Source organism: Barbus barbus (assembly GCF_936440315.1).
Source record: "Barbus barbus genome assembly, chromosome: 4".
Taxonomy (NCBI): domain Eukaryota; kingdom Metazoa; phylum Chordata; class Actinopteri; order Cypriniformes; family Cyprinidae; genus Barbus; species Barbus barbus.
The window spans coordinates 39370123-39397322 of NC_136732.1; the positions used below are offsets into that span (position 1 = coordinate 39370123).

The 27200-nt window shown below is 39.0% G+C and overlaps 1 protein-coding gene across 1 annotated transcript in view; it reads right to left on the reverse strand.

Moving 5' to 3' along the window:
- Positions 1 to 14387: 14387 nt before the first annotated feature.
- Positions 14388 to 27200, reverse strand: part of LOC306863379 (mucolipin-1-like) — a 37623-nt gene continuing 24810 nt past the window's right edge. Inside the window, exons 3-13 of the mRNA XM_079406684.1 lie at positions 26574 to 26741; positions 24546 to 24702; positions 22990 to 23071; positions 22092 to 22188; positions 21533 to 21632; positions 21350 to 21456; positions 20215 to 20364; positions 20018 to 20119; positions 19390 to 19512; positions 19093 to 19299; positions 14388 to 16422 (exon numbers count right to left, since the gene is read on the reverse strand). Of these exons, the coding sequence (XP_079262810.1) occupies positions 16291 to 16422; positions 19093 to 19299; positions 19390 to 19512; positions 20018 to 20119; positions 20215 to 20364; positions 21350 to 21456; positions 21533 to 21632; positions 22092 to 22188; positions 22990 to 23071; positions 24546 to 24702; positions 26574 to 26741 (1425 nt within the window). The 3' untranslated portion in view covers positions 14388 to 16290. The remainder of the gene's footprint in view (positions 16423 to 19092; positions 19300 to 19389; positions 19513 to 20017; positions 20120 to 20214; positions 20365 to 21349; positions 21457 to 21532; positions 21633 to 22091; positions 22189 to 22989; positions 23072 to 24545; positions 24703 to 26573; positions 26742 to 27200) is intronic.

The following is a 27200-nucleotide window of genomic DNA, read 5'->3' on the forward strand; positions in this document are numbered from 1 at the left end:
TATGAGCACAGTCTTACAGACCTGTCAGTGTGAATTGCATCGGCAACAATATCATTGCAAAATTGAATAAAGATGTTATTAGCTCATGTTTTTTTGTTTAATTTCCAACCTCATCATTTGAATACAGTCATATGTCAATCTCAACAGGCTTCTGTACACACCCACATAGAAATATTACGGAATATTTATTGCGCAAACAGGTGCCAAAAACCAGGCTGGATTTATTGCATATCGATAGAACCTTCGCTTTGACTCAACCATGACATCATAGAGCTTTTGGAGGGGCGCGATGACCTCATGCTTAGCAACAGCAGAGTATCCAGACAAAATAAAGGGTGACATTTTAGAGAGTCCAGACCTCCGAGTGCTCAAACGCAAGTGTGTTGGCTGACGGACGTTTTGGCCTCCTTCAGGAGCGCACACAAAGGGAGGAAATATCCTGACCCTTGCAGTAAGGGACGGTGCCGAACTGGCAGGAAGGGGCGGGGCATTTTAGCTGCCACTCACTTCCTATGCTATTTATCTGATAGTTTTTTTCCCCCAATGCCAGCGATCAGCCCTGCAGCTGGGCAACACGGCTCGACAACACTGGCACTCGCACAGAAACACAAGCCTGAGCTAGAAACAGGACAGGAACAAACACTCCCTATAACAAAAACAGCCCAATTCAGAAACCTCAGAGCAGAAGCGAAGAAGTGAAATCCTATTTGTTTTCTACACAGATGGCGTACTACTAACTTTGACTACTAACTTTGGCATATAGATAGCGTATTAACACGCATATTTCCTTCTGAAGTCACAGTTAGTGTTTAATAGCCGAATCCTCATCAGAGTCACAGCAAATTAAAATCGTATTACTTTAAATCAATGACTAAATGCCTGTTCACACCAAGAATGATAACTATAACGATAATGTAACGGAATAGTCAACACAGAGGTAAGTAAAACAATCAGTGCTTTATTCAGGTGCTCAGTCACACAACCACGGTGATAGCTGCTCCAATCCAGGTGAGTTACACTTCGTGCAAATAGTGGTGATAGGTGATCGGTGAATCTGATAATGTCTCTCTTGTCTTGGCAGGTCTCTGGAGATCGGTGTGCCAGGACTACGGGAGGTAGCGGATAGCCACAACAGCCAAACAGGATCTGATGAAGGAGAGGGAACGGAGAAGGACAAGGCAGAAGGTAAGTAGCAGGTACGTAATGATAAGGGAGGTATACTCAGCACTAGGGCTTCGTAGGGCGTCGGTCCTTGTCGCAGGTACAAGATCGGACCCTGAGTGAACTGGTGAAGGTGCTTATATGTGGCTGGTGATGATGGTGACGATGATCAGGTGAGCATGATGATTAATGAGGACCAGGTGAAAGTGATCAGTGAAGGTGAGACTGGCCATTCTGTGACATTACCTCCCCCTCCCGGACGGCGCGTCCCGCGACGTAACAATAATACCGGGGAGGGGGGGTGGGCGTCCTGGAGGCTGGAGCCGAACAGGGAAGCCTCCAGGGCGGATCTGGAGCCTTGGGAGGCCATGGCGGATCAGGAGTCTTGGGAGACCATGGCGGATCGGGGTCCTTGGGCGGCCTTGGCGGATCGGGGTCCTTGGGCGGCCTTGGCGGATCGGGGTCCTTGGGCGGCCTTGGCGGATCGGGGTCCTTGGGCGGCCTTGGCGGATCGGGGTCCTTGGGCGGCCTTGGCGGATCGGGGTCCTTGGGCGGCCTTGGCGGATCGGGGTCCTTGGGCGGAGGAGTGGGCTCTGTGGGGCGCTCTGGAGGAGCGGGCGCTTGGGGGCGCTCTGGAGGAGCGGGGTCCTTGGGCGGAGGAGTGGGCTCTGTGGGGCGCTCTGGAGGAGCGGGCGCTTGGGGGCGCTCTGGAGGAGCGGGCGCTTGGGGGCGCTCTGGAGGAGCGGACTCTTGGGGGCGCTCTGGAGGAGCGGACTCTTGGGGGCGCTCTGGAGGAGCGGACTCTTGGGGGCGCTCTGGAGGAGCGGACTCTTGGGGGCGCTCTGGAGGCGCGGAGCTGGACGGAACCAGCGGAGACGAAGGAGAGCTGGACGAAGGAGAGCTGGACGGGACCAGTGTAGATACAGGAGGGCGCTCTTGCAGCGCGGACTCTTGAGGGCGCTCTTGCAACGCGGACTCTTGAGGGCGCTCTTGCAGCGCGGACTCTTGAGGGCGCTCTTGCAGCGCGGACTCTTGAGGGCGCTCTTGCAGCGCGGACTCTTGAGGGCGCTCTTGCAGCGCGGACTCTTGAGGGCGCTCTTGCAGCGCGGACTCTTGAGGGCGCTCTTGCAGCGCGGACTCTTGAGGGCGCTCTTGCAGCGCGGACTCTTGAGGGCGCTCTTGCAGCGCGGACTCTTGAGGGCGCTCTTGCAGCGCGGACATTAGAGGGCGCGCTTGCAGCGCGGACATTAGAGGGCGCGCTTGCAGCGCGGACATTGGATGGCGCACGGGAGGCGCGGAGCTGGACGGGACCTGCGGAGACGAAGGAGAGCTGGACGGGACCAGCGGGAACTCAGGTGGGCTGGACGGGACCAGCGGGAACTCAGGTGGGCTGGACGGGACCAGCGGGAACTCAGGTGGGCTGGACGGGACCAGCGGGAACTCAGGTGGGCTGGCGATACTGGTCGTTTGGAGTGGAAGATCTTGGGTCTGAGGTGATTGTGGTTTGGGTAAATGTGGGAAGCAACGAGGGAAGCAATTAGTACCCCATCTTAGGACCTCTCCCGAGGTCCAGGATAAAATGGGGTTATGTTTCACCAGCCAGGGTCGACCTAAAACAATATCGACGGTGGATTCTTCTAAAAGGAGCAAATGGATGGATTCGTGATGTAACAATCCAAGACGAAGTGACAGGGGACCTACACTATCTTTAACTAGACGGCGGGTGAGGGGCGTACCTGTTATGGCTTGGATTTGGTAAGAGGTCTCGGTCGCAACGGGAGTGAGGTTGAGCTGACGGCAGAGCCTTCCCGAGATGAAGTTCCCCGCTGAACCGGAGTCAAGGAGGACTGTGACAGGTATGAGGTGATTATCAAGGACAATATTAGCACAGGTAGATAAGGGATTCATCTTGTCGACTTGGGTTTGAACGCCACTCACCAGAAGTCTAGGTGGTCGAAGGGTGCAGGACTGGATATCATGCTCGGAGCTTCCACAGTATAGGCACAACCTATTGTTGATGCGACGTTGTCGTTCAGTAGGGGACAGATGGAAGGAGTCTGTCTGCATGGGTTCCGGTCGAGCCTCTGGCTGGCGAGGGGGAGGAGTGTCAACGGTAGATGTGGACTCCATGGAGACAGCCTTCATACGGTTGGAACATCGGATTGCGAGTTGAACGAATTTCTCTAGCCCATAAGTGTCGTCATAAGCGGCCAGCTGATACTTGAGACGAGAATTCAAACCTTGACGAAAGGCTGTGATGAGCGATGGTTCATTCCAGCCGCTCGCGGCTGCGAGGGTGCGAAACTTCAGGGAATACTGGCGAATATCCATGGTTCCCTGTCTAAGTTTGTATAACTGCTCACCAACCGTAGAATAACCCGGGGAGTTGCTGAAGACTTCTTTAAAGTGGGCGAGGAATTGAAGATATGACTGTGTAGCGGGTCCAGCCTGACTAAGGATCGTCTCAGCCCATCTCAGCGCCGGGCCCGTGAGGGAAGTGATTATAAAGGTTATTTTAGCTTGATCAGTTGAGAACATCTGCGGGTGTAAATCAATGGTTAATGAGCATTGAAGCAGGAAACCGTTGCACTCCTCCGGATCACCTGAGTAGGGCGCTGGTCGGGCCATGGGACTGGCGAACATTATAGGTGAAGAAGAGGTTGTTGCGGAAGTGACTGAGGTAGGTGCAGAGACCGGTCGTGAAGGTGAGGAAGGACGGATAAGTATCCTCTTGAGTGTGTCAACCAATTCCTGAAATGGGTCGCTCGTACTCATCCTTTAAGCCTTCTTGGTCCGATCTTCTGTAACGGAATAGTCAACACAGAGGTAAGTAAAACAATCAGTGCTTTATTCAGGTGCTCAGTCACACAACCACGGTGATAGCTGCTCCAATCCAGGTGAGTTACACCGTGCAAATAGTGGTGATAGGTGATCGGTGAATCTGATAATGTCTCTCTTGTCTTGGCAGGTCTCTGGAGATCGGTGTGCCAGGACTACGGGAGGTAGCGGATAGCCACAACAGCCAAACAGGATCTGATGAAGGAGAGGGAACGGAGAAGGACAAGGCAGAAGGTAAGTAGCAGGTACGTAATGATAAGGGAGGTATACTCAGCACTAGGGCTTCGTAGGGCGTCGGTCCTTGTCGCAGGTACAAGATCGGACCCTGAGTGAACTGGTGAAGGTGCTTATATGTGGCTGGTGATGATGGTGACGATGATCAGGTGAGCATGATGATTAATGAGGACCAGGTGAAAGTGATCAGTGAAGGTGAGACTGGCCATTCTGTGACAGATAACTACAACTAAAAAATTTAATTAGCCTAATTGTTCTAATTCTAAAGCGGCCTTTGACCATGAGGTGACAATTACCAGTATTTGACCACTTTAATGTTATTCTGTAAACATTAATTATGAATAATTATGACAGAAACAATTATTAGATATTTATTATGTATGTTGATTAGCCCAATGAGAAAGTTCTGTGCAACTATCATTAGGGGGTGAAATGCAACAATCATATTCAAATGTCGAAAATATTGTCCACTATCTTCAGAGATTGTCTACTGTCTTTGGCCCGGTTTCACAGACAGGGTTTAGACTAAACCAGGATTAGATCATAGTTCAATTAGGACATTAAAGTAACTTTTATAAACATTACTGGTGTGCATCTTGTGACAAAACAAAGGCACTGGTGTATTTTTAAATCAAGTTTCTTTCAGTTGAAACAGCTCAGACTTACATTTTAGTCTAGGATTAGACTTAAGCCTTGTATGTGAAACTGGCGGTATGACTATTAACAGACCGCAAGTTATTCATTTTCAATGTAGAGTATTACCAGAGCAGTGTGGAGTTACGACCATAATGTGTATGTGGAAATTTGGGATCTGATCTGAGATTTGAATGCAGTTAAATATTTGACGTCCTGCTGCTAGATGATATGTGATCATCTAGCCAGTTTTCATGTAGGGCCCCCTGAAGGCTAGGATCGGCACTGCATCCGTATGTGACCAGATGCAAGTACTCCAGAGTGCAATCTAGACGATTGGGGCGGGGCGATACGTGTCGCTCCACCCACCCCCAATTCCATTGGTTTATAACACGGCAAATCTGTAGACGCGAGCATGCGCATTCCTTTGTGTACGATTTTGTAATTGATTTGGCCATATTACAGAAATATTACGTGCTAACTCTCATCATTGAATCATAGGCCTATCTTAATTATTATCTGATTAGTAACCATGGTAATTTTAGTCAGATGAAGTCATTGTTTACAACTCTTAATGACAGCACCTCCGGGTTCTTAAGGCTGAATACCGCTTCATTCATATTTCCTTGAGGATCGGCAGGCCACGGATCAGCACTAAATTGGGATTTTATACGCAAATTACGATAATTTAGAATAATTTAGATGTATTTTAGAGATAGACAAACACGAACATAAGCGTTGCTCAATGCGTCACAAACTTGTAAGTGCTAATAAAATGTTTTCGTGGCAAACTCAATGTTTCCTTGTTTATATCTTAATAAAATATTTGAGCCTATATTGATTCTCTTACCATTTTTAAAGGTCCCTATATTATAGTAGGCTAAATAAGTGTCCATGTAACATCAGATATTAAAAATCCAATTATTTCTGTATCCACACCCTCTTTGTGTGCCTGTTCTAATCTGGGTTGAATTTAGATTCATTATTAACACTCGATCATTGTAGACATATAGACCTGCATAACTGTCGAATATTAAATCACTCAGAGATGTAAATCTGTGCAATATACGTGAGCACTTTTAATGACTAAAAGAGACAATCTCCATGATTAATATTTTTTATTTATTTATTAAAGATATAATAATTATAATAACTAGCCTACTAAAAATCTAAAATCAGTAGGTCTAATATAGTACAGTGATTCCTGGTTCTTTTTAAAGGATTGAGCCACAAAACCAGTCATTTAATTTGTGCATAGCCTATATATAAAAGTATAACATTTATTGCTTAAATACGCACTAAAACACATTAATAATATTTGATTCGATTTGATTGGTCAGATTTAATAACGGCTGTTTTAGTCAACAAAAACATTTAAAATAGACCTATATGCAAAATAATAATAAAATACTGTTAATTTTAAGGTTTATACAGGTGCATCTCAGAAAATTAGAATATTGTGAAAAAGTTCATTTTTTCTTGTAACTTATTTCGAAAAGTGAAACTTTCACATATTTTAGATTCATTACATGTAAAGTAAAACACTTCAAAAGTGTTTTTATTTTATTTTGATGATTAGAGCTTACAGCTCATGAAAGTCAAAAATCAGTATCTCAAAATATTTGAATATTTAAGATGAATCAAAAAAAGGATTTGCAAAACAGAAAAGTTCAAGTTGTTTAAAGTATGTTCATTTATGCACTCAATACTTGGTCGAGGCTCCTTTAGCACAAACTCCAGCATCAGTGAGGAAAATTTACTTTCATCTGAAAAGAGGACTTTGGACCACTGAGCAACAGTTCAGTTCTTTTTCTCCACAGTCCAGGTAAGACACTTCTGATGTTGTTTCTGGTTCAGAAGTGGCTTGGTAGCCCTTTTCCTGAAGACGTCTGAGCGTGGAGACTCTTGATGCACTGACTCCAGCTTCAGTCCACTCCTTGTGAAGCTCTCACAAGTGGGCGTCAATGTTCGTCTTCTGGATCATTGCCAAGTCAGCAGTCTTCTCCATTATTGTGGTTTCAAAGAACAAGAGATATCCAGAATTTATACTGTAGGGATGGTCATTAATTGAAACTCAAATGTAAATAATATTTTGAGATACTGATTTTTGACTTTCATAAGCTGTAAGCTCTAATCATCAAAATAAAAAAAATAAAAAAAACTTTAAGTGTTTTACTTTACATGTAATGAATCTAAAATATATGAAAGTATCACTTTTTGAAATGTTACAAGAAAAAATGAACTTTTTCACCATATTCTAATTTTCTGAGATGCACCTGTACATTAAGGTTTTCATTCCCATTATCCACACATATGTAACAGACATACCAAGTAAGTGCTGGTGCGTGTAAAACCTCACTCCCCTGATCTCAAAAAGAGGCGCTGTGGCGACTGACGCTAGAGGTCGTGGCCTTTACCCTCCTTGCTAGAGCGCCCACCTCCTGCGCCGGAGACCGCGGGTGGAGTAGAACTGGTTACATTTAAACCCCAGGTCATGCTGATGGGCTATTGGGTATTATTGTCTTATTTGTCACCACAGTTGTTCTTTAAAATAAAACTATTTGCGGGTTTGTCCTATGTTTTACTGAAATACAGTGAATGATCATCATTTCCTAAGTTTGTGCTTTTCCACCGATCCTAAAATAATGAATATGGGCAAAGAATAATATACAAATAGGCCTATACAAAATAGCAAAAAACACAATATATAACAGACAATTATGTATGTACAGTTATGCACATATAAGTTTACATACATAATTGTCTACATTATATAGTGTGTTTTTCTATTTTGTATATTATTCTTTTATTATCTGTGTCCTGTTGCTGTCTTTCTGTTTCTCTGTGGAGCTTCTGTCACTAAAACAGATTCCTCGTATGTGTAAACATGCCTGGCAATTAAGCTCATTCTGATTCTGATTACAAAACAGCTAAATCTCAAATAGTGGATCATTTTTATCAACATCGCCCAGCTAAAACTGCTCAATGACTACTTCGTGTAGCCTACTGTGAAAAGTGCAATAATATCTGACTTCATTTAACGTGCTATAGCACAGGTAGGACTATATCATGGCCACGAATTAAGAATTTGTTCCCCAGACTTAATTTGTGAGCTGCTCATATCGCACAGCTCTGTTCTACCCAATGTACTCGGAGATGCCGCCACCAAGCATTTGACAGGAACTTAATCTTAATTAGTCATAAAAAATAAAAAAAAACACATTTGCTAATTGACTCTAACTGAATTCGCTGTTGTTAGCACTTAATATTTAGCCAAACAGCTAGATCATTCTTAAAAACGTATATAAAATAATGCTTATGCACAAACGTCTACATCAATAACTCTGCTGTATTATAAACCAATGAAATTGGGGGTGGGCGGAGCGACACGTGTCGCCCCACCTTAATGTGTAGCCCCGCCCCATCGCCCAGGGTGCACTCTGGGGCTACTCACTCACCAGATGTGATGTTTTCTCATCAAAACTATGAGCGTGAGTTAAGTATTACCAGCATTTTTTCACTAAAGCATTATTTTTTAAACACTATCATTGTAAAATGGTGGTTGCGAATAATTTAGGCAGAAATAATCATTGTATAATTATTTAGTCATTTACTCAGCCTCAAGCCATCCAAGGTGTATATGACTTTCTTCTTTCAGATGAATACAATGAGCATCTCTAACATCCGCTAACTGTCGTATGCATTCATACGAGAGTGGCGTTCCAGCGGATGGCGTAGGCATAGCGTAAGCTCTGGTGAGAAGTGTTTATGTTTTGATGAAAGCCAAGAGGAGACTGGTTTTCCTTTGCTGTAAACAAAACTTGGTTCTTGCGAGACTAGCATGTTCTCACCAGAGCTTATGTTACACCTACATCATCTGCAGAAACGCCACTCTCTCATGAAAGCAGGACAGTTAGCGGAAGCTAGAGATTACTGTTTATGAAGTTTCAGATACGGACATTTTTCTTACACAAATGCATTGATTCGCTTCAGAAGGCCTTTATTAACCCCTGGAGCACTTTTATGATGGGCAAATGCACTCAACAGCCATCATAAAGCTTGGAAGAGCCAGCATATTTTTGTAATATAACTTCGTCAGAAAAAAAAGAGTCATTTACACAGGATGGCTTGAGGGTGAGTAAATAATGAGGTAACTTTCATTTTTTAGTGAACTATCCCTTTATTTGAAAATAGTTTTGTATTGTACCATATTTCAGTTACACCATTAGTAATGTTCATAAAAAGTACACACTTTGTCTGAGTTTTAAATACCTTGCACAATGATTATAAGCTGGTTGGTTTGGTCATGACTCAGAACTCTTTGTTGATGTTTTTTTCACATGCTTAAAGTGAAAAAGACTAGAAGATACTTCTTGTGTGTGTCACTTCTCATTATGATAATACTGAAAATATCTCAATGTATAACACAGGGAAAAGCCCTAACAGCATTGTATAGCCTACCGTCCTACAAGGAAGAGCGTCTGAGAGACTAAAATAATAATAAAAAAAAATGCAACGCACTGAGAAAAACCCCCAAAAACAAACAAAAAAACAGAAACACGCTAAAAAGCGAACACACAGATGGACTGGGAGCGTGTCGGTGTAATTACATTGTCTCAGTACATTAGCCTTTAGATAACATTAACTTGATTTATGAGAAAGTTTATGTAGCCTACTGTACAAACACAGGGAACTTTAAATGATCCTTCACTGTGCTCTCATGGTTACTTCTGCTTCCTGTCCAAGCGAGCAACAGCATTTGAGCAGTTTTAACTTGTGTACAAGTCTATTTATTATTTATTTATTTTTAAACGAAACATCAGCAGCAAAGGATATTTAAACAAATACAAATAGTATAATACAAAATGTATATTAATTAAATTTCTGAATAAAAAACACTGCCTAATATGATTTAAAGATATACATTAGACTATAAAACATTATTTATTGCAAAAAAATACCTATTGTTAATTCCTCACCTCATAAATGGTTGAATTTCATTAATTAATGTATGTCCCATATGAAACAACTAGAGATTCTGTGCAGTTATCTTTCATGGACTGGAATGATGTGTGACATTGAAAGACATTTATATCTGGCATTTTCTCTTGTAATCACTCTTGTGCTCACAGGCTCAACTGCTGGAAGTACACAAAAAAAAATTCAAAGTTATTAATGCACTTTAAATCATTTCACTTTGACTCATTTTAGGACCGAGGACAGTATGAATGCTGAGAAAACTGGGTTGGTTTTCACTTGCCTTTGTTAAGGTCCTTCACCTGCTTTTAAAAGCCTCTTCAACATCGCTCTACATGAGCACAGTAAAACGCCTGGAACAAACGGCGTATACATTAAATATTCAGGCCTCAGGTGACAGATTGACAGGCAACAGGCCACCTTTAATGCAGGACATGGAGGATCTGCGCTCTCTTCTCTCCCTTGGGCTCGAGTCTTCAGTCTATCAGTCCATCTGATGGTGGATTGTGCTTGCTGTGGTTCCATCCTGCACTGAATAATGCATGCGAGCGTTAAGAGAACCGGACGACACTTGTGTCCCACTGACACATCTGATTACACCACGCATCCACAGCATCTTAAGTGTCATTTCTCCCACCATGATCTTCTCAAATGCCAGATAATGACGTTCTTGTGTTTGTGTTGTGAAGGTTTGGTTTTGCCTTTTGATAATAAAAGTGTCTGTATTTGAAATGAAGATCTGTGTTCTTGGCGCTCGTGTTGTGATTGAAGCGCAGAGGCATTTGAATGGTTTGCCAGCTTTCATTTATCAATGTCATTTTTATTGTGTCTGTTTTCGTCAGTAGTCTGGCTCTTGATTCACAGCCCCTCCTCCATCTGTAGTCTCCTTTCTCTCTCCAGACGTTTAGTAAATGAAGCACAGCAGAGCCACATCTCATGATGTTCACTGCTCCATCTATTGGACCATCCGTGTCAGTGCACTCACTTAATGTACAAAGTAGATCAGTAAATCTCAACAAGGGGTATGGAAGCTTATCTCTGCCACAGTTGAAACATTAAAAAGGCAATCTCACAATTCTGACCTTTTTTTCAGAATTGCCTGTTTAAATCTTGGAATTTCACGTTTTTTCTCAGAATACGAAGAACAAATAGTCAGAACTATAAGATGAAAAATCTTAATTCTAAGGAATTCTAAGGGAAAAAACAACATCAGAAACGAAAACTCAGAGTAACGGGAAAAAAAGTTAGAATAAACTCTAAATAAATTTTCTAAATAAATTGCGGGGGGGGGGGGGGGGGGGTATCTACTGTTTGGGGATTCAAGATTCAAGAGTTTTATTTGTCACATACACAATTATACAGGGTATAACCAGCAGTGAAATGTAGGTCAGGTCCGCTCCAAGGACAGTGCAATTATAAAGTATACAAATATTAAGAAAAAGAAAAGTAGAAAAGAATAAAAGAATAAAATAAAATAAAAGATAAAAATATAAATATAAATGTGCAGGTCTGTATGCTGTTGACTTAGTAATATGAGGAATGTGCAAAAAGTTGTACAGGGTATTTAAATGGCTGCAATATGAGGTAGAAAAAAATATGAATAGCTTATTGATATAGTGATATTTACATGGAGTCAAGTGATGTTATGACACAGAGTTAGAGTTTAGGAGCCTGATGGCCTGGGGGAAGAAGCTCCTCCTAAGTCTCTCAGTTTTTGCCATCAGGCTACGGAAGCGTTTACCAGATGGAAGCAAAGTGAATAGTCGGTTAGCAGGGTGATTTGAGTCCTTGATGATTTTAACAGCTCTATTTTTGCAGCGTTTGAGGTAGATGTCCTGCAGAGAGGGGAGAGCAGACCCTGAGATGCGCTCAGCTAAGCGCACAACTCTCTGTAGTGCTTTGCAGTCCTGATTGGAGCTGTTTCCATACCACACTGAGATGCACTGAGTCAAAAATAATAATAATAATAATAAACTTTATTTTATAAAGCGCCTTTAAAAGCAGCTTCTCAAAAGTTCTGCGCAATACACTTTCTATGGTCCCTGAATAGAAAGTTTTCAGGATTGCTGGTGAGACCCTGAATTTCCTCAGCTGTCACAGATGGTACAGTCTTTGCCTGGCTTTCTTAACCTGTGATTGGATGTGTGTAGTCCAAGTCAGGTTCTCTGAGATGTTTACACCGAGGTACTTGAAGTTACTCACCCTCTCCACAGGGGTCCCACTGATCATAAGAGGAGTGTAGGGCTGGTGCTGTCTCTTCCTAAAGTCCATGATCAGTCATGCGTGTAGAGAGAGTAGAGCAGGGGACTCAGGACACAGCCCTGTGGGGCTCCTACACTCAGGTTGATGGAGTTTGAGGTGAACTGGCCAACTTTCACCACTTGAGGTCTGCCGGTGAGGACGTCTTGAATCCAGTCACAGAGTGAGGAGTTTAGGCCGAGGTCTGTGAGTATAGATGCCAGCTTGATGGGGACTATAGTGTTGAAAGCTGAGCTATAGTCAATGAATAGCAGCAGCCTTACATAATTCCCATTGTTGCTGTCCATGTGTGTGAGGGAAGAGTGGAGGACGTGAGCGATGGCATCGTCCGTAGATCTGTTTGGGCGAACTGAAGAGGGTCCAAAGTATCAGGGATAGAGGAGCAGATGTGGCTCTTTACAAGTCTCTCAAAAACCTTCATGACTATAGATGTGAGGGCAACAGGGCGATAGTCATTCAGGCAAGAGGGTTTATTGTTCTTAGGCACAGGGATAATGACAGATTTTTTTAAATGCGGTGGGAACCACGGAGGTAGCAAGGGATTAAAGATAGACGTGAACAAACCAGCGAGCTGATCGGCGCAGGACCTCAGAACACGGCCGGTTATCCCATCAGGTCTGGCTGCTTTCCTTAGCGCCCTCCGAACTTCATCCTCCGACACGGTGATTACAGGATCATCGCTGCTCTGCCTGCTGCTTCCTGACGCGCTGGACGGCAGAAACGCGCCGCCGCCGTTGCCATCGAAGCGGCCGTAGAAGATGTTTAACTCGTCGGCCAGCAACGGATCTGCTCTCAGCTCCGCGGAGGATTTGTTTCCGAAGTCACAGATGGTCCTCAGTCCCTGCCACATCCGTCGAGAGTCGTTGAGCTGGAAATGAGACTCAATTCTCTCTCTGTATCTGTGTTTAGCGGCTCTTACTGCGCGTCGGAGAGCATAGCACGATGCTTTGTACTCGCTCATATTCCTGGTCAGAAGAGCCTCATTGTAAGCGGCAGTGCGTGTGTTAACCGCGGCACAGATTGTTCTGTCCACCCACGGTTTCTGGTTGGAGAATGTCCTTATAGTTATTGTTTCTGTAGCTTGCTCGGTTAGCGTGTTTACAAAGCTTAATGCTACATCCGTGAACTCGCTGACGTCAGAAGAACTCGCCCGGAACATGTCCCAGTCGACGTCATCAAGAGCCGCCTGCAGCATAGTCTCTGAGTGGGAGGACCAGCGCGTCACTACTCTCTGCACCGGAGGATCCTGAACGAGCCTTTGTTTGTATTCCGGTGTGAGGAAAATGGCGGCATAGTCCGATTTGCCAAAAGCCGGTAGTGAGCCGGCTTTGTAGGCATTCTTGAACTGAGTGTAGCAATGATCCAGTGTGTTTGGTCCTCTAGTTGGACAGGATACATGTTGATGAAAGTTCGGCATGACCTGCTTGAGATTGGCTTTGTTAAAGTCTCCCGCGATGATAAAGGCAGCGTCAGGATGTTTGTTGATGTAGCCGCTGAGCACATCGTGAAGTTTAGACAAAGCCAAGCCGGTGTCTGCCTGTGGTGGAATGTACACAGCAGTAACAATGATCGATGAAAACTCCCGGGGCAGATAAAATGGGCGGCAGATAATGGAAAGATGTTCCAGATGAGGCGAGCAGGAACGCGACAGAATGGAGATATTCCTGGGATCACACCATTTCTTGTTAATCATGAAACACACTCCTCCACCCCTGGATTTACCGGCCTCTGCTGTTCTGTCCATCCGAAAAACAGAGTTATCACTCGGCATTACAGCAGTGTCCGGGATCAAGGACGAAAGCCACGTTTCTGACAAACAAAGGATGTTGCAGTCCCTAATGTCCCGTTGGAAACTAATCCTGGCTCTAAGACCGTCCATCTTATTCTCCAAGGATTGGACATTTGCGAGCAGAATGCTCAGGAGAGGAGGACTGTGAGCCCTTTTCCGGAGTCTATCTCGAATCCTAGCGCATTTCCTGCGGTGTTTCTTCATCCGTCGCCTCGGGGGGTTATTGTTCATCTACGTGTTCCGAAGAATCTCCAGAGGCCATGAAGGATTCCTGGATAAAGTGTCCTGGAACAGGTTAGTGTAGCGGTTTTTAATGCCCAAAAGTGTTTCTATGTTATATATTATATTATGTTGGTATAGGTTAATGCCGTATATTATCATTATATTGTTATATTTCAGGAAATTAAAAAAAATTGAAGAATAAAGGACTCTTGTTGACACATGGGCAGAACAAGCTTCAGTTATTCAGTCCACAAAACAAAAAGACAAAATGTTTGATGTTGACATTCACAGATGTATTTTATTTGTGACTTTAAGAGCTGATATTTGTGTTCAAATGTGTCTATATTTATGATCATAATGAAGAGCATTCATATGAACCATTTTAACGGAGAGTAACTCATACACAAAACCACAAACACACATTCAGAATAATCTCTCCAAACAAATTACCAACTTAAAAAAAGTGCAAAATTGTGCAATGTAAAAAACAAATATTCCCTTTGTTAAAAAAAAAAAGAATGCCACTAATGACAAACATACAAACCAAATGCATCTCAGCTTACAGTTAGACACAATAAATTAAAATATTAAAATAAAACGTCATTTCAAGTACTTTAAATCGCACATCTCATTAAAACATCCCCCAAATAACAGCGGTAAACTCAATGCATGTCATGAAACTATGCCAAAAAGGGATTCTGGGTAAGAAACAATTAACCACAAAAACAACAAATCTAATCAGATTCTCTCTTTCAGAGCACTAGATGAAATCACGCATTATGGATGTGATATTAAACTGCCACAAGCTGAAAGTCCATGACTAACATCATAAATATAATACACTGAGAGCTCATAAATAACACACAGTAATCAGACTGATGCATTGGAAACGTTCCCCTTCAGTCCTGCATTCAGCTGGTGTTCGGTCCCTCGTGTTTGTGGCTTCTAGTAATTAATCGAGCTAAGCATTACAGAAATTAGCTTGCCATCGACCAAAAACACAGAAAGCAATCAAAGCATCTCTGTGTCAGTCGAGTAACTCCCTGATGGACTGACCCGTGTGTCAATGCAGAGAAAAGCTCTCAAGATGCCCAAGGCTTCTCAAACATCAGTGTACGTGTGTGTGTGTGTGTGTGTGTGTGTGAGACGGCTTTGAAAGAAGTAAATGCACCAGGGACAGGTACGATACACCGTCCACATTAATATTAATGACTAAATAAACCTGCAAGCTATGCTTCCTGTTAAACACACACACACATTCGGTCGTGTGGCGAAACATCTCAAACAAAGCACTGACTAGAGAAGAAAGAGTGACATTATCATCCATATGACGCTCCTCTGCCAACAAAGCACTAATATCATAACATGCATATGAAACATAAGGAATGTAATATATACACAGTAAATGTATTAAAAAGATTCTCTAAAAATGACAAAAAAGCCTAAAATCATAAAATACACAGCTGCGAACGGAATAAAAATAATCAGGCGAATTAAAAAAAAAAACAGTCAAGAAAAAGTGCAGGTCACCTTTCCAAAAAAATAATTCATTAATCTCAAAAAGCAAAAATATCATAATTCTCCTAAAACAGGATTCAGCAAAATTAATACATTTCTTATAAATTTAATAAATTTGCTTTCAATTTTAGGGTGAAACCTGGACATTTTGTTGTGAGATTCAGCAAAGGACCTGCAATATGATTTTGGAAAAGTGTGTTTTCATTTGTTTTTGTGTGTTGTAACTCACTAAAATGTGCAGGTCATATTTCAACCATAATGGTCTTAAAAAGGCTTTGTTTTCTTTCAGCAAAATATCATTTCTTATTGTTCGCTTTCCATTTTAGGGTGAAATGTGACCTGGGCAGTTGGTCTTGAGATTCACCTGAAATATTATGTTGTTTATCTGTTTCGGTTTGTGTGTTATTTTGTGTGCTGTAACTCCTCCCTTTAGCTGGTCTATTGCATCAAGTCCTGATCACAGAAGCCGAGATGATCATAAATACGCAAAACATATTCAGCTCATTAATTATAACGCATTTAAAAGCTGCGTGCTGAGATGCTCTATTAGTGAAGCTACCACCTGTAAACAAACAAGCAAAGAAGTGTGTGTTCCCTCCTTTCCTGTGTGCAAGAGTAATGAGGTGTTACCCAGAATCCCCTTCACAAGCACAGTCTCTCTAGTTGAAACAGCAGAAGAGCGAGCATGTGGACGGCTCTGGGCTGTGGAAGTTTCCGGAGGTCGGCGTGTCGGTGCATTCGGCGATGAACCGGTGCAGTTCGGACACCTGCGGCACGTCCTGGGTTTGTTGCTAAACACAAAACACACATACAGAGAGAAAAACAATCAAAAACTGCGACATGTCTGTCAGGCGATTTTAAACTTTTAATTGTTTTAAGTATATTTGCTGTCTTAAAAAGCACATGGAAGCCATTTCCACCACAGAATAAAAATAAATTAAAACAGTAATTGCGATTTTTTTTTAATCTCTCACCATTAAAACTTCTCACAATTGCAAGATATAAACTATTCAGAGTTTACAATCTCGCAAATTACATTTTTTCCCGCCATGGAATAAAAAATTAAAAAGGGAATTGCAACATTGTCTCACAATTCAGACTTTTCTTCTCAGAAAGTTTGCATCTCGAAATTCTGACGAAAAAAAGTAATTCTGACTTTGTTTCTTGCAATTCAGAGAAAAAAAAGTTAAAACTGCAAAATATAGACAATTCCAAGTTTACATTTCGCAGTTTATATTTCAACTTTTTCTTAGAATTTTGTTTACATCTCACAATTTTGACTTGTTTGCTTAAAATTTTCGTTTATGTCTTATAATTCCAATTTTTAAATCTCACAATTCTGATGTTTTTCACTGAATCAAAGTTTTATGGAAGTTCTAAGCGGCCATACATTATTATAATTTTTTTTTCTTTCTTGTTTTCTCGTGATCACGGCATAACAAGTTTTTTTTCTCATTATCACAACTTAATTTTCTAGTGATTTCGACATTACTATTGCTAGTAATGAACACAACCTTGACAGGAACATTCTAAAATACTTAACCTGGCTTAATGTATTAATTGAGAGTGTTTTTAAAAGACAAAACTCAGAATATACACATTGTAATGTCACATAGTAATGTCAAGATCGCGATAAAATTAAATCGTGATAACGAGAAAACAACTTTTGTTATGTCGAGATCGCGATAAAATTAAATCGTGATAACGAGAAAACAAGTTTTGTTATGTCGAGATCGCGATAAAATTAAATCGTGATAATGAGAAAACAAGTTTTGTTATGTCGAGATCACGATAAAATTAAATCGTGATAACGAGAAAACAAGTTTTGTTATGTCGAGATCACGATAAAATTAAATCGTGATAACGAGAAAACAAGTTTTGTTATGTCGAGATCGCGATAAAATTAAGTCGTGATAACGAGAAAACAACTTTTGTTATGTCGAGATCGCGATAAAATTAAGTCGTGATAACGAGAAAACAACTTTTGTTATGTCGAGATCGCGATAAAATTAAGTCGTGATAACGAGAAAACAAGTTTTGTTATGTCGAGATCGCGATAAAATTAAGTCGTGATAATGAGAAAACAAGTTTTGTTATGTCGAGATCGCGATAAAATTAAGTCGTGATAACGAGAAAACAACTTTTGTAATGTCGAGATCGCGATAAAATTAAGTCGTGATAACGAGAAAACAACTTTTGTTATGTCGAGATCGCGATAAAATTAAATCGTGATAACGAGAAAACAAGTTTTATGTCATGTCGAGATCGCGATAAAATTAAATCGTGATAACGAGAAAACAAGTTTTGTTATGTCGAGATCGCGATAAAATTAAATCGTGATAACGAGAAAACAAGATTTGTTATGTCGAGATCGCGATAAAATTAAATCGTGATAACGAGAAAACAAGTTGTTATGTCGAGATCACGATAAAATTAAGTCGTGATAACGAGAAAACAAGTTTTGTTATGTCGAGATCGCGATAAAATTAAATCGTGATAACGAGAAAACAAGTTTTGTTATGTCGAGATCGCGATAAAATTAAATCGTGATAACGAGAAAACAAGTTTTGTTATGTCGAGATCGTGATAAAATTAAGTCGTGATAACGAGAAAACAAGTTTTGTTATGTCGAGATCACGATAAAATTAAGTCGTGATAACGAGAAAACAAGTTTTGTTATGTCGAGATCGCGATAAAATTAAATCGTGATAACGAGAAAACAAGTTTTGTTATGTCGAGATCGTGATAAAATTAAGTCGTGATAACGAGAAAACAAGTTTTGTTATGTCGAGATCGCGATAAAATTAAATCGTGATAACGAGAAAACAAGTTTTGTTATGTCGAGATCGCGATAAAATTAAATCGTGATAACGAGAAAACAAGTTTTGTTATGTCGAGATCGCGATAAAATTAAATCGTGATAACGAGAAAACAAGTTTTGTTATGTCGAGATCGCGATAAAATTAAATCGTGATAACGAGAAAACAAGTTTTGTTATGTCGAGATCGCGATAAAATTAAATCGTGATAACGAGAAAACAAGTTTTGTTATGTCGAGATCACGATAAAATTAAGTCGTGATAACGAGAAAACAACTTTTGTTATGTCGAGATCGCGATAAAACAAGGAAAAAAATAATAATGCATGGCTGCTTAAAACTTCTGTAGAGTTTACATCTTACAGTTAAATAAAAGATTGTGATTTTATCTCACAATTCAGAATTTTTTCCTTGCAATATTGAGATTATATCTTGTATATTCTAAGTCCTTCTCTAAGACCTGTGAGAAAAGTCAAAAGTTTAAGTTAATTTAATATTTACATTAATATATATATTTTTTTCAAATACATTTTTAAATGAACAAACTAAATGAAAATTACAAATACTTCCTAACATTTAACATTTATTTTATTTCCATCAATGTAAATGTTTTTCATTAGTTTAGTTTAGTTAGGTGGACTCACGGTGATGGTGTCGTAGGCTCCGGTGATGAGTGCGATGAAGAGCGACAGCACCATGTAGATGAAGAGCGAGATGAAGGTGTAGAGATAGAGCTGACTGAACACCCACACCAGCGTCCCGCTCTGCTCCAGCTCCGAGAACGTGGCAAACATGTCGTCTCCGTTAATGAGAGAAAACAGACACTCGGACACCGTAGAGAGAGAGCGGAACTGAGCGACAGAGATCAGAAGACATGGACATGTTAGTAAAGAAATATAGCATACTTTAGCGTGGTAAAATAATATTGAAATTTAACAAACCTTAGCGTGGTAGGGTCCCAGGACGATCCAGCCGCAGAAGCAGTAGCCCATGTAAATGGCAGCAACACAGCAGCAGAACCGGATCACGTTTGGAAACGCAGCTCTTAGCGTCACGATCAGAATCTGACGACAGGTCAGACAATTCACATCATCTGAACATTTGCCATGTTAATATCTTGGTAATATTTGCAATATTTCCAGAGATCCATAGTTATTAGGAAACAGAAAAGCAAAGAAAGAGGAAATGTGAATCTCACAAAGCCTGTCAAAAATGTCATGCTGTATTTCAAGACAAAATCAGGAAAAAACAACAATCAATGCTTGAAATTAAATAAACTTTAATTGAAATAAATTATTAAAATAATATATTTTATTTTAGCTAGTTGTCAAGGCAACATTTCTCATTTTTGTTTATTAACTTGATGTACTAAAATAACTAAAACTAAAATAAAAATGAATAAAACTGTATCGGCATATAAAAAAGCTAATAAATGACAAAAACAACAAAATTGCTATCACTTTCACTAAAATTAAAATGAAAACAAAAAACACAAATAAATAAATAATTCAAAACATTAATAAAAACTATAATCGTATCTATAATCGAGGAATAAACGTATAAACTCACATTGTATTTCTGAAAGAAGCTGAAGTATCGTATCACGCCGACCCACACCAGCAGGGTGGAGGTTCCCATCAAAATGCTGCAGACGTCATACGACGACAGGTTCTGCAGCACAAACACAAGCACCAATCGGCTCACAGCGTTCCTCAGACACAGCGGGATCTCTAGCACTCGAGGGTAAGCGTGTGTGTGTGTGTCACCTTGGTCTCGATGGCGATCTTGATGAAGGAGGCGATGATGGTGAGGATGTCGCTGATGATGAGCAGCAGATACCAGCCGTTGATGAACTCCAGACGGTCGCCCCAACTCACCGACCGGCCGAGAGACTGACGGAAATAACACACTAACTCCTGCCAACACAACCGATACATCAATTATAGACTGTGATACATTTGACATCACTATGATATATTTATTAATTAGATTAGATTTTATTTTTACCAAATTGTTTGTAAAACTGTGTTTAATGGTGTAATTAAGTTTTTTATAATCAACAAGCATGTCTAATCAATTTAATTTATAAAAACTTTTTTTTTTTAACAATAGGTTTTATTTGTTCGGAAATTTTGTGTTATGAATTTAAACTTTCTGGTAATCAAATGAAGGCATGAAACTAACAATTTAATTAATATTTTAGTCAATATTTTAATATTAAAACATGGAAGATAAATTGTGTGATTATTCATTAAAAATAAAATTTACATTGAGAGGTACGTTCTAGTGTAAAAAATTAAATTAAAAATAATATATATATATATATATATATATATATATATATATATATATATATATGTGTGTATTTATGTATGTATGTATGTATATATATATATATATATATATATATATATATATATATATATATATATATACAGTGCCCTCCAAAAGTATTGGAACAGTAAGGCCAATTCCTTTATTTTTGCTGTAGGCTGAAAACAAAGGGTTCAAACAAAGGGTGCTATTTTCTAAGTTGTGTATCATATCCAGATGAAAATACCTGTAAATAAAAGCTGAAATGTTAATCTCTCATCTCATATTCATCTTTTGATGTCAAACCCAAATGTTTTCAGCCTACAGCAAAAATAAAGGAATTGGCCTTACTGTTCCAATACTTTTGGAGGGCACTGTATATATATATATTTCTGTCACAATTTAAATTTAACCCAAACTTTTATTTTGACAGGTTGCTGTGAAGTTTCTGTGCGTATAGGACATGAGACATGAAATACTCTTGATTTTCAGAGCAGCTCTGGAGATGAAGTTGATGACAACAGGCTAAAGGTCACGTGACATGCAGAACATACTGGATTCATGTTTTGTGGTTTAAAAGGGCCCTACTTGCTGCAGGATGATTCCTCTGAGGATGGAGCGTCCGCACAACACCAGAGACAGACCGCAGACCACCGCCACCAACACATCGAATGCCACGCGCGCGTAACTGTCCGCTGGACACAGAAACAGAGACACGTTCAGCTTCAGCAGGATCACAGAGAGACAAATGAGCGCTCACCGTCGTCTCACCGTGTCCCGACACATTGGTGTCTCTGCACTCTGTAATGGACGCCTCGTTCAGCAAACTCAGCTTCACTTTACCACTGTGAGCCTTATTATCAAACAGGATCTGAAACACAGGTGCCTTAAATATGACAATCCTATTCCATAATATAACACCCTGTTCAAACGTTTCCTGCTCACCACTGCTACACACAGCTGTTCTCAACATTGACAATAATCAGAAATGTGTTTTTGAGCAGCAGATCAGCATATTAGACTGATTTCTGAAGGATCATGTGACACTGAAGGATGGAGCAACGATGCTGAATTTTCAGCTTTGATCACAAGAATAAGTGTCTTTTTACAATATAGTCAGATAGAAACAGTTATTTTAAAATATAATCATTTTTCAGTTATTACTTTATTTTTGAACAAATAAATGCAGATTTGTTGAGCAGAAGACAGACTTCTTTCAAAAAACATTAAAAATCATAAAGATGCCAAACTTTAGAATGATAATATAATTTGATGAACCGTTATTTGATTTAGTAAATTGAGTTTAGTGTGCTGTGAAATCTGCGCGTACGGTGATGGAGAAGGTGTAGCAGTCAGGAATCTCATTATTGATAATCGTCTGGATGTTTATCGCCTTCAGCTGAAACTGGATCGTCACATTAATCAACCTGAGGAGAGACAGAAAGACGCTCAGAGAGGAACTTGAGCAACGATTATGCAAAAAATGGCACATTTACACAGATCAGCGATCGGTGTGTGTGTATGTATGTGTGTGTGTGTGTGTGTGTTCTACTGAGCTACAGTTACTCCTGCAAAAAAACTGGCCCTGAAATTGAGCTAAACCACCTTTTTTGGAGATGATTCGTGACCCTGGAGCACAAAACCTTAAGTACCTTAAATCTAAAGTAGCACAGGGATATTTGTAGCAATAGCCAAAAATACACTGTATGGGTCAAAATTATCCATTTTTCTTTTATGCCAAAAATCATTAGGATATTACATAAAGATCGCGTTCCATGAAAATATTTTGTAAATTTCCTACCGTAAATATATGAAAACTTCATTTTTGAGTAGTGATATGCATTGCTATGAACTTCATTTGGACAACTTTAAAGGAGATTTTCTCAGTATTTTGATTTTTTTGCGAAAGTTGTATCTCAGCCAAATATTGTCCTATCCTAACAAACCATACATCAATGAAAAGCTTACTTCTTCAGTAAAATAAGATGAAATAAAGATGAAATAAATCTCATTTTCAAAAAAATTACCCTTATGACTGTTTTTGTGGTCCAGGGTCACATTTGAAGTTAAAAACAACTGATAAATCAGTAAATTATGTTCTATTTGTGTTGGTGTGTGATTATTGTGTTTCATATATACCCAATAAAAGTGTTTAGTATGCCCTCATAGATTTGTTATATTCTACACGTGACGTTATTAACGTGTGTGTGTGTGTGTGTGAATCTCACTTTTGAAAATTGAGGGTGATGTTCTTGTAGTGGTTTTGCGGTGGATTCTCGGGGTCTGGTGGTGGATTCACTCCGATACAGTCTAAACCAACACAAAAAAAACAGAAACAGAGAACAAAAGCACTCTGATTGAAAATGCCTCAATTATAATCACTGATGATTCAAACGGACAGCGGCTTTGTGTTGCCAGGCAACAGTGGAATCAGAACACAGATGCTGTAGAATTTAGAACTGTTTGAGTTTGTAGAACAGAAAGCATCTGCAGGAATCACTGCTAATGTTGAACACTATTCCAGCATATTTATTCTGCGCTCTCAGATAGATTGGTTTGATTATAGTAATTATAGATGATTATAAGGCAGCATCATGCGTATCCTTTGTAGAGAAGACAATCCCAGAATCCATTTAAAATGAAGTCAGTTTAATTTAACCAAGATGGTGCACAAGTCTAGAGAAATGGAAAAAGTTGGCATGAAATGGAAGTTGCAATCAAATTTACAACCATATTGTGGCATATTTCATAGTGAAATGACTGTTGAACATTTTCTCCATCGTTTAGTGAATGCATTGAAAAAAATAGCACTGTAAACAGGAATGGAGCACTGCAAAAAATACTCTTCTTACTTGGCACTTCTGTCTTGTTTTCCATTACAAATATCTCAAAAGATTTTTAAAAAGACATTTACTTGAGAAGCCAAATTACTTACATTTTTCAGAAAACATAGACTTTACATCTAATCAAAAATGTGTTTGTTTAAAACAATAAAATGTATTGGGAAGAAAAATATTATAAATAATAATAATAATAATAATAAACAAAATTATTATTTTGAAATAAAATCATTAAATAATTTAAAATGATTAAGAATGTAAAATATTTGATTCTTTATTTAAGCACATACATTGTTTTTTTCAGAAAACAAAACTTAATATTTTACAAATGATAATAAGTAAAATAATTATTATTTTAAATAATAAAAATAAAAGGAAAAAGAGATATTTTCCACTTTGATTAAGTTTCATATTTCATACTCCAATAGCAGATGCTTTTTCTTGCTTTAAGCATAAACTCACTTAATTTTTATAAATCTTTTCAGAAAATACTGAAATAAATCGTGATATAAGAATCATTTTTAGATGTTGGTGCTGGAAATCAACACAAAAATGCTGATCATGTTTTGCAGTGATACAGATCTGAATGCAATATTGCATTTTAATTTAAGACTGCAAGATTACAAAACACTAAATCAATAAAAGAATAACGCACAGATGAATCGCTCACAATATAAACAGTAACATGCATCAGGAAAACAAGTGGTGTCAATTCCGATTTCAAGCTGGCTTTAATAAATAAATCTATATTCCACCCAATAATGAAAAACATCAACTAAACTAGTTCAATATAATTGATAATGCCTCTCTTCTCTCTAATATTTGTGTGTCTTGCATATTTATGTGCTTGCTAACTTCAAACTAAAAAAGCGTAAGCAGCAGACAGAGTGACGTCTCTCTGTTTTAAAATCAGAGTTATATACAAAAATGGATTTTCTGCCCACCAGTGACGACATGAGGGTCGATGTCAAACGTGTCGTTAACCGGGTCGATGGTGCCCTTCCTGTAGTAGCGCTGGCACAGATAGAGGGCGCTGTCATTCAGAGTCAAACCTTGAACATACGCGTACCTGCCCACCGACGTCTGCGGCAGAGCCAGATACTGACAGACAGACAGAGAGAGAGAGAGACAGGTGAACTACTGCTAGCATACTGACTCTGCAGAACACACAGAGCTGGCGAGATTATTGGTAACACTTTATATTGATAGTCCACTTTAGACATTCTACTAACAGTGAGTAAATTTGCAACTACATGTCAACTAGCAGTCATTAGAGTATTAGTAGACTGTCAGCTTAATATCTTCTAACACTTTATTTTGATGGGTCCACAACATACTGAATATGAGATACTTTGCAAGTTTTCTACTAACCCTAAACCTACCCTATCAGTCTACTCTGAGAGTTAGTAGACATGTACTTGCGAATTAATGAGAATTAGTTGACATGTAGTTCCAAAGTTACTTATAGTTAGTAAGTCTAAAGTGGACTATCAAAATAAAGTGTGAGCAGAATATTTACTGACTGTAGTCCAGTACTGATTACAAAATACATGACGGAAAAATTGTAGTTTGAAATGTAATCTATTGGATTACACATATTAGGTAATGTATTCGGACTACTTTTTGATTACTTTTGACCCAACTCATAAGAAACCTATTCCATTCTTTACCAACATCATGAAGTGTATTAAACATTACATTACTCCAGCGTTTCCCAATCTGGGGTTCGTGAATGAACTGCAAGTGGTTAGCGAGTTTATGAAATCATACAAATGTCAAATGAAATTAACTCATTTTGAATTGAAAACAATTCAAATAAAACACCTGAATAGTAAAAATGTTAATATTTTTCATTTTAAGGGAAAAAAATAAGCATTTTTAATAATTTGCTGCTATTGTGTAAATAACATTTAATTACACAATCAATAAAAATACGTAATTTGATCATAAGCATTTTAATCTAATTACAAGTACATTTTTAGAATCTGATCACGTAATACAGATTACAAGTAATCAGTTACTACCCAGTACTGGATGTATTCTAGTATATATTCATAGCATGTGAATTTACTGTATGCATGAGTTCAGACGATCTGCATTTGATAAAATGTGCAATATAAAACAGAACAAACTGTCTGAGATACTATACTGCATACTGCTTGGTGAAATCTTTGTTTAAAACTGTAGGCAGTATTTACTGTACAGTATGCGGTAAGCCTTACGCTAACACTTGATTTGAGACAATAATCCTAAAATAAACAGATAAAGCCGCATAAATAATCACTTTCTTTATTGCTGCTCAGAGTTTTGACACGAATGTCAGCGTTTCAACAATCATCTGATGTGCTAATGTTGCTCACATCCTCGGTTTAGCAACAATTATTGAAACAACACTGACTGTAGCAATCAATATAATGTCTTTAGTGAGTTCAAATTATTTAATTTAATTATTTATTAGGCTACACTAGCTTTCAACAGTTAAGAGTGTTAATAGAGTTTAATATTTTTGAGAAAAGCCTCCTCTGCTCACCAAGGCTGCATTTATTTGATTAAAAAAATACTGTAAAAAAATTATGAAATATTATTACAATTTAATGTAATTGTTTTCTATGTGAACTTATATTAAAATGTAATTTATTCCTCTGATCAAAGCTGTATTTTCAGCATCATTGCTCCAGTCTTCAGTGTCACATGATCTTCAGAAATAAGTCTAATATACTGATTTGTTGCTCAAGAAACATTTCTGATTGTTATCAATGTTGAAAACAGTTGCTGCTTCATATATGTGTGGAAACTGTGATACATTTCATTTTTCAGGATTCTCTGATGAATAGAAAGTTCACAAGAGCAGCATTTATTTGAAATAGAAATCTTTTACAACATTATTAATGTCTTACTGTCACTTCTGACTGATTTAATGCATCCGTGAAGAATAAAAGTATAAATATATATATAAATCTGCGGGTCAGTACCTGCTCTATGGCATACTTAATGTGATCGTAGACATCTCTCTGCGTGTGGATACACAGCGGCTCCTCCGAATCATCCACATAGTCTCTGAGGAACAGATGCCTGAAGGAGTCTGTGTTCTCCTCCTTAAACGCCACCACCATCTGATTACTGAGACCAAACAGCACCAGCTGACACAGACAGAGACAGACAGAGCCATTAATACATGCAGAAGCTTAATCCATTCAAATATATTGAAAAATATGAATTATATGCATTTAAAGGTGTTTTTATTAGTGCTGTCAAATGATTAATCGCGATTAATCGCATCCAAAATAAACGTTTTTGTTTACATAACATATGTATGCGTATTTAGTTTATTTATTATGTATATATAAATACACACACATGCATTATATATTTATAAACAAAATTACATGTATATACATTTATGATTATATTTTATATTATATATAAATATATTTAATATAACATATTTTTCTTAAATATGCACATGCATGAGTTTGTATTTATATATACATAATAAATATACATAGTACACACTCATACATTATGTAAACAAAAACTGTATTTTGGATGTGATTAATCGCGATTAATCGTTTGACAGCACTAGTTTTTATATGTTACAT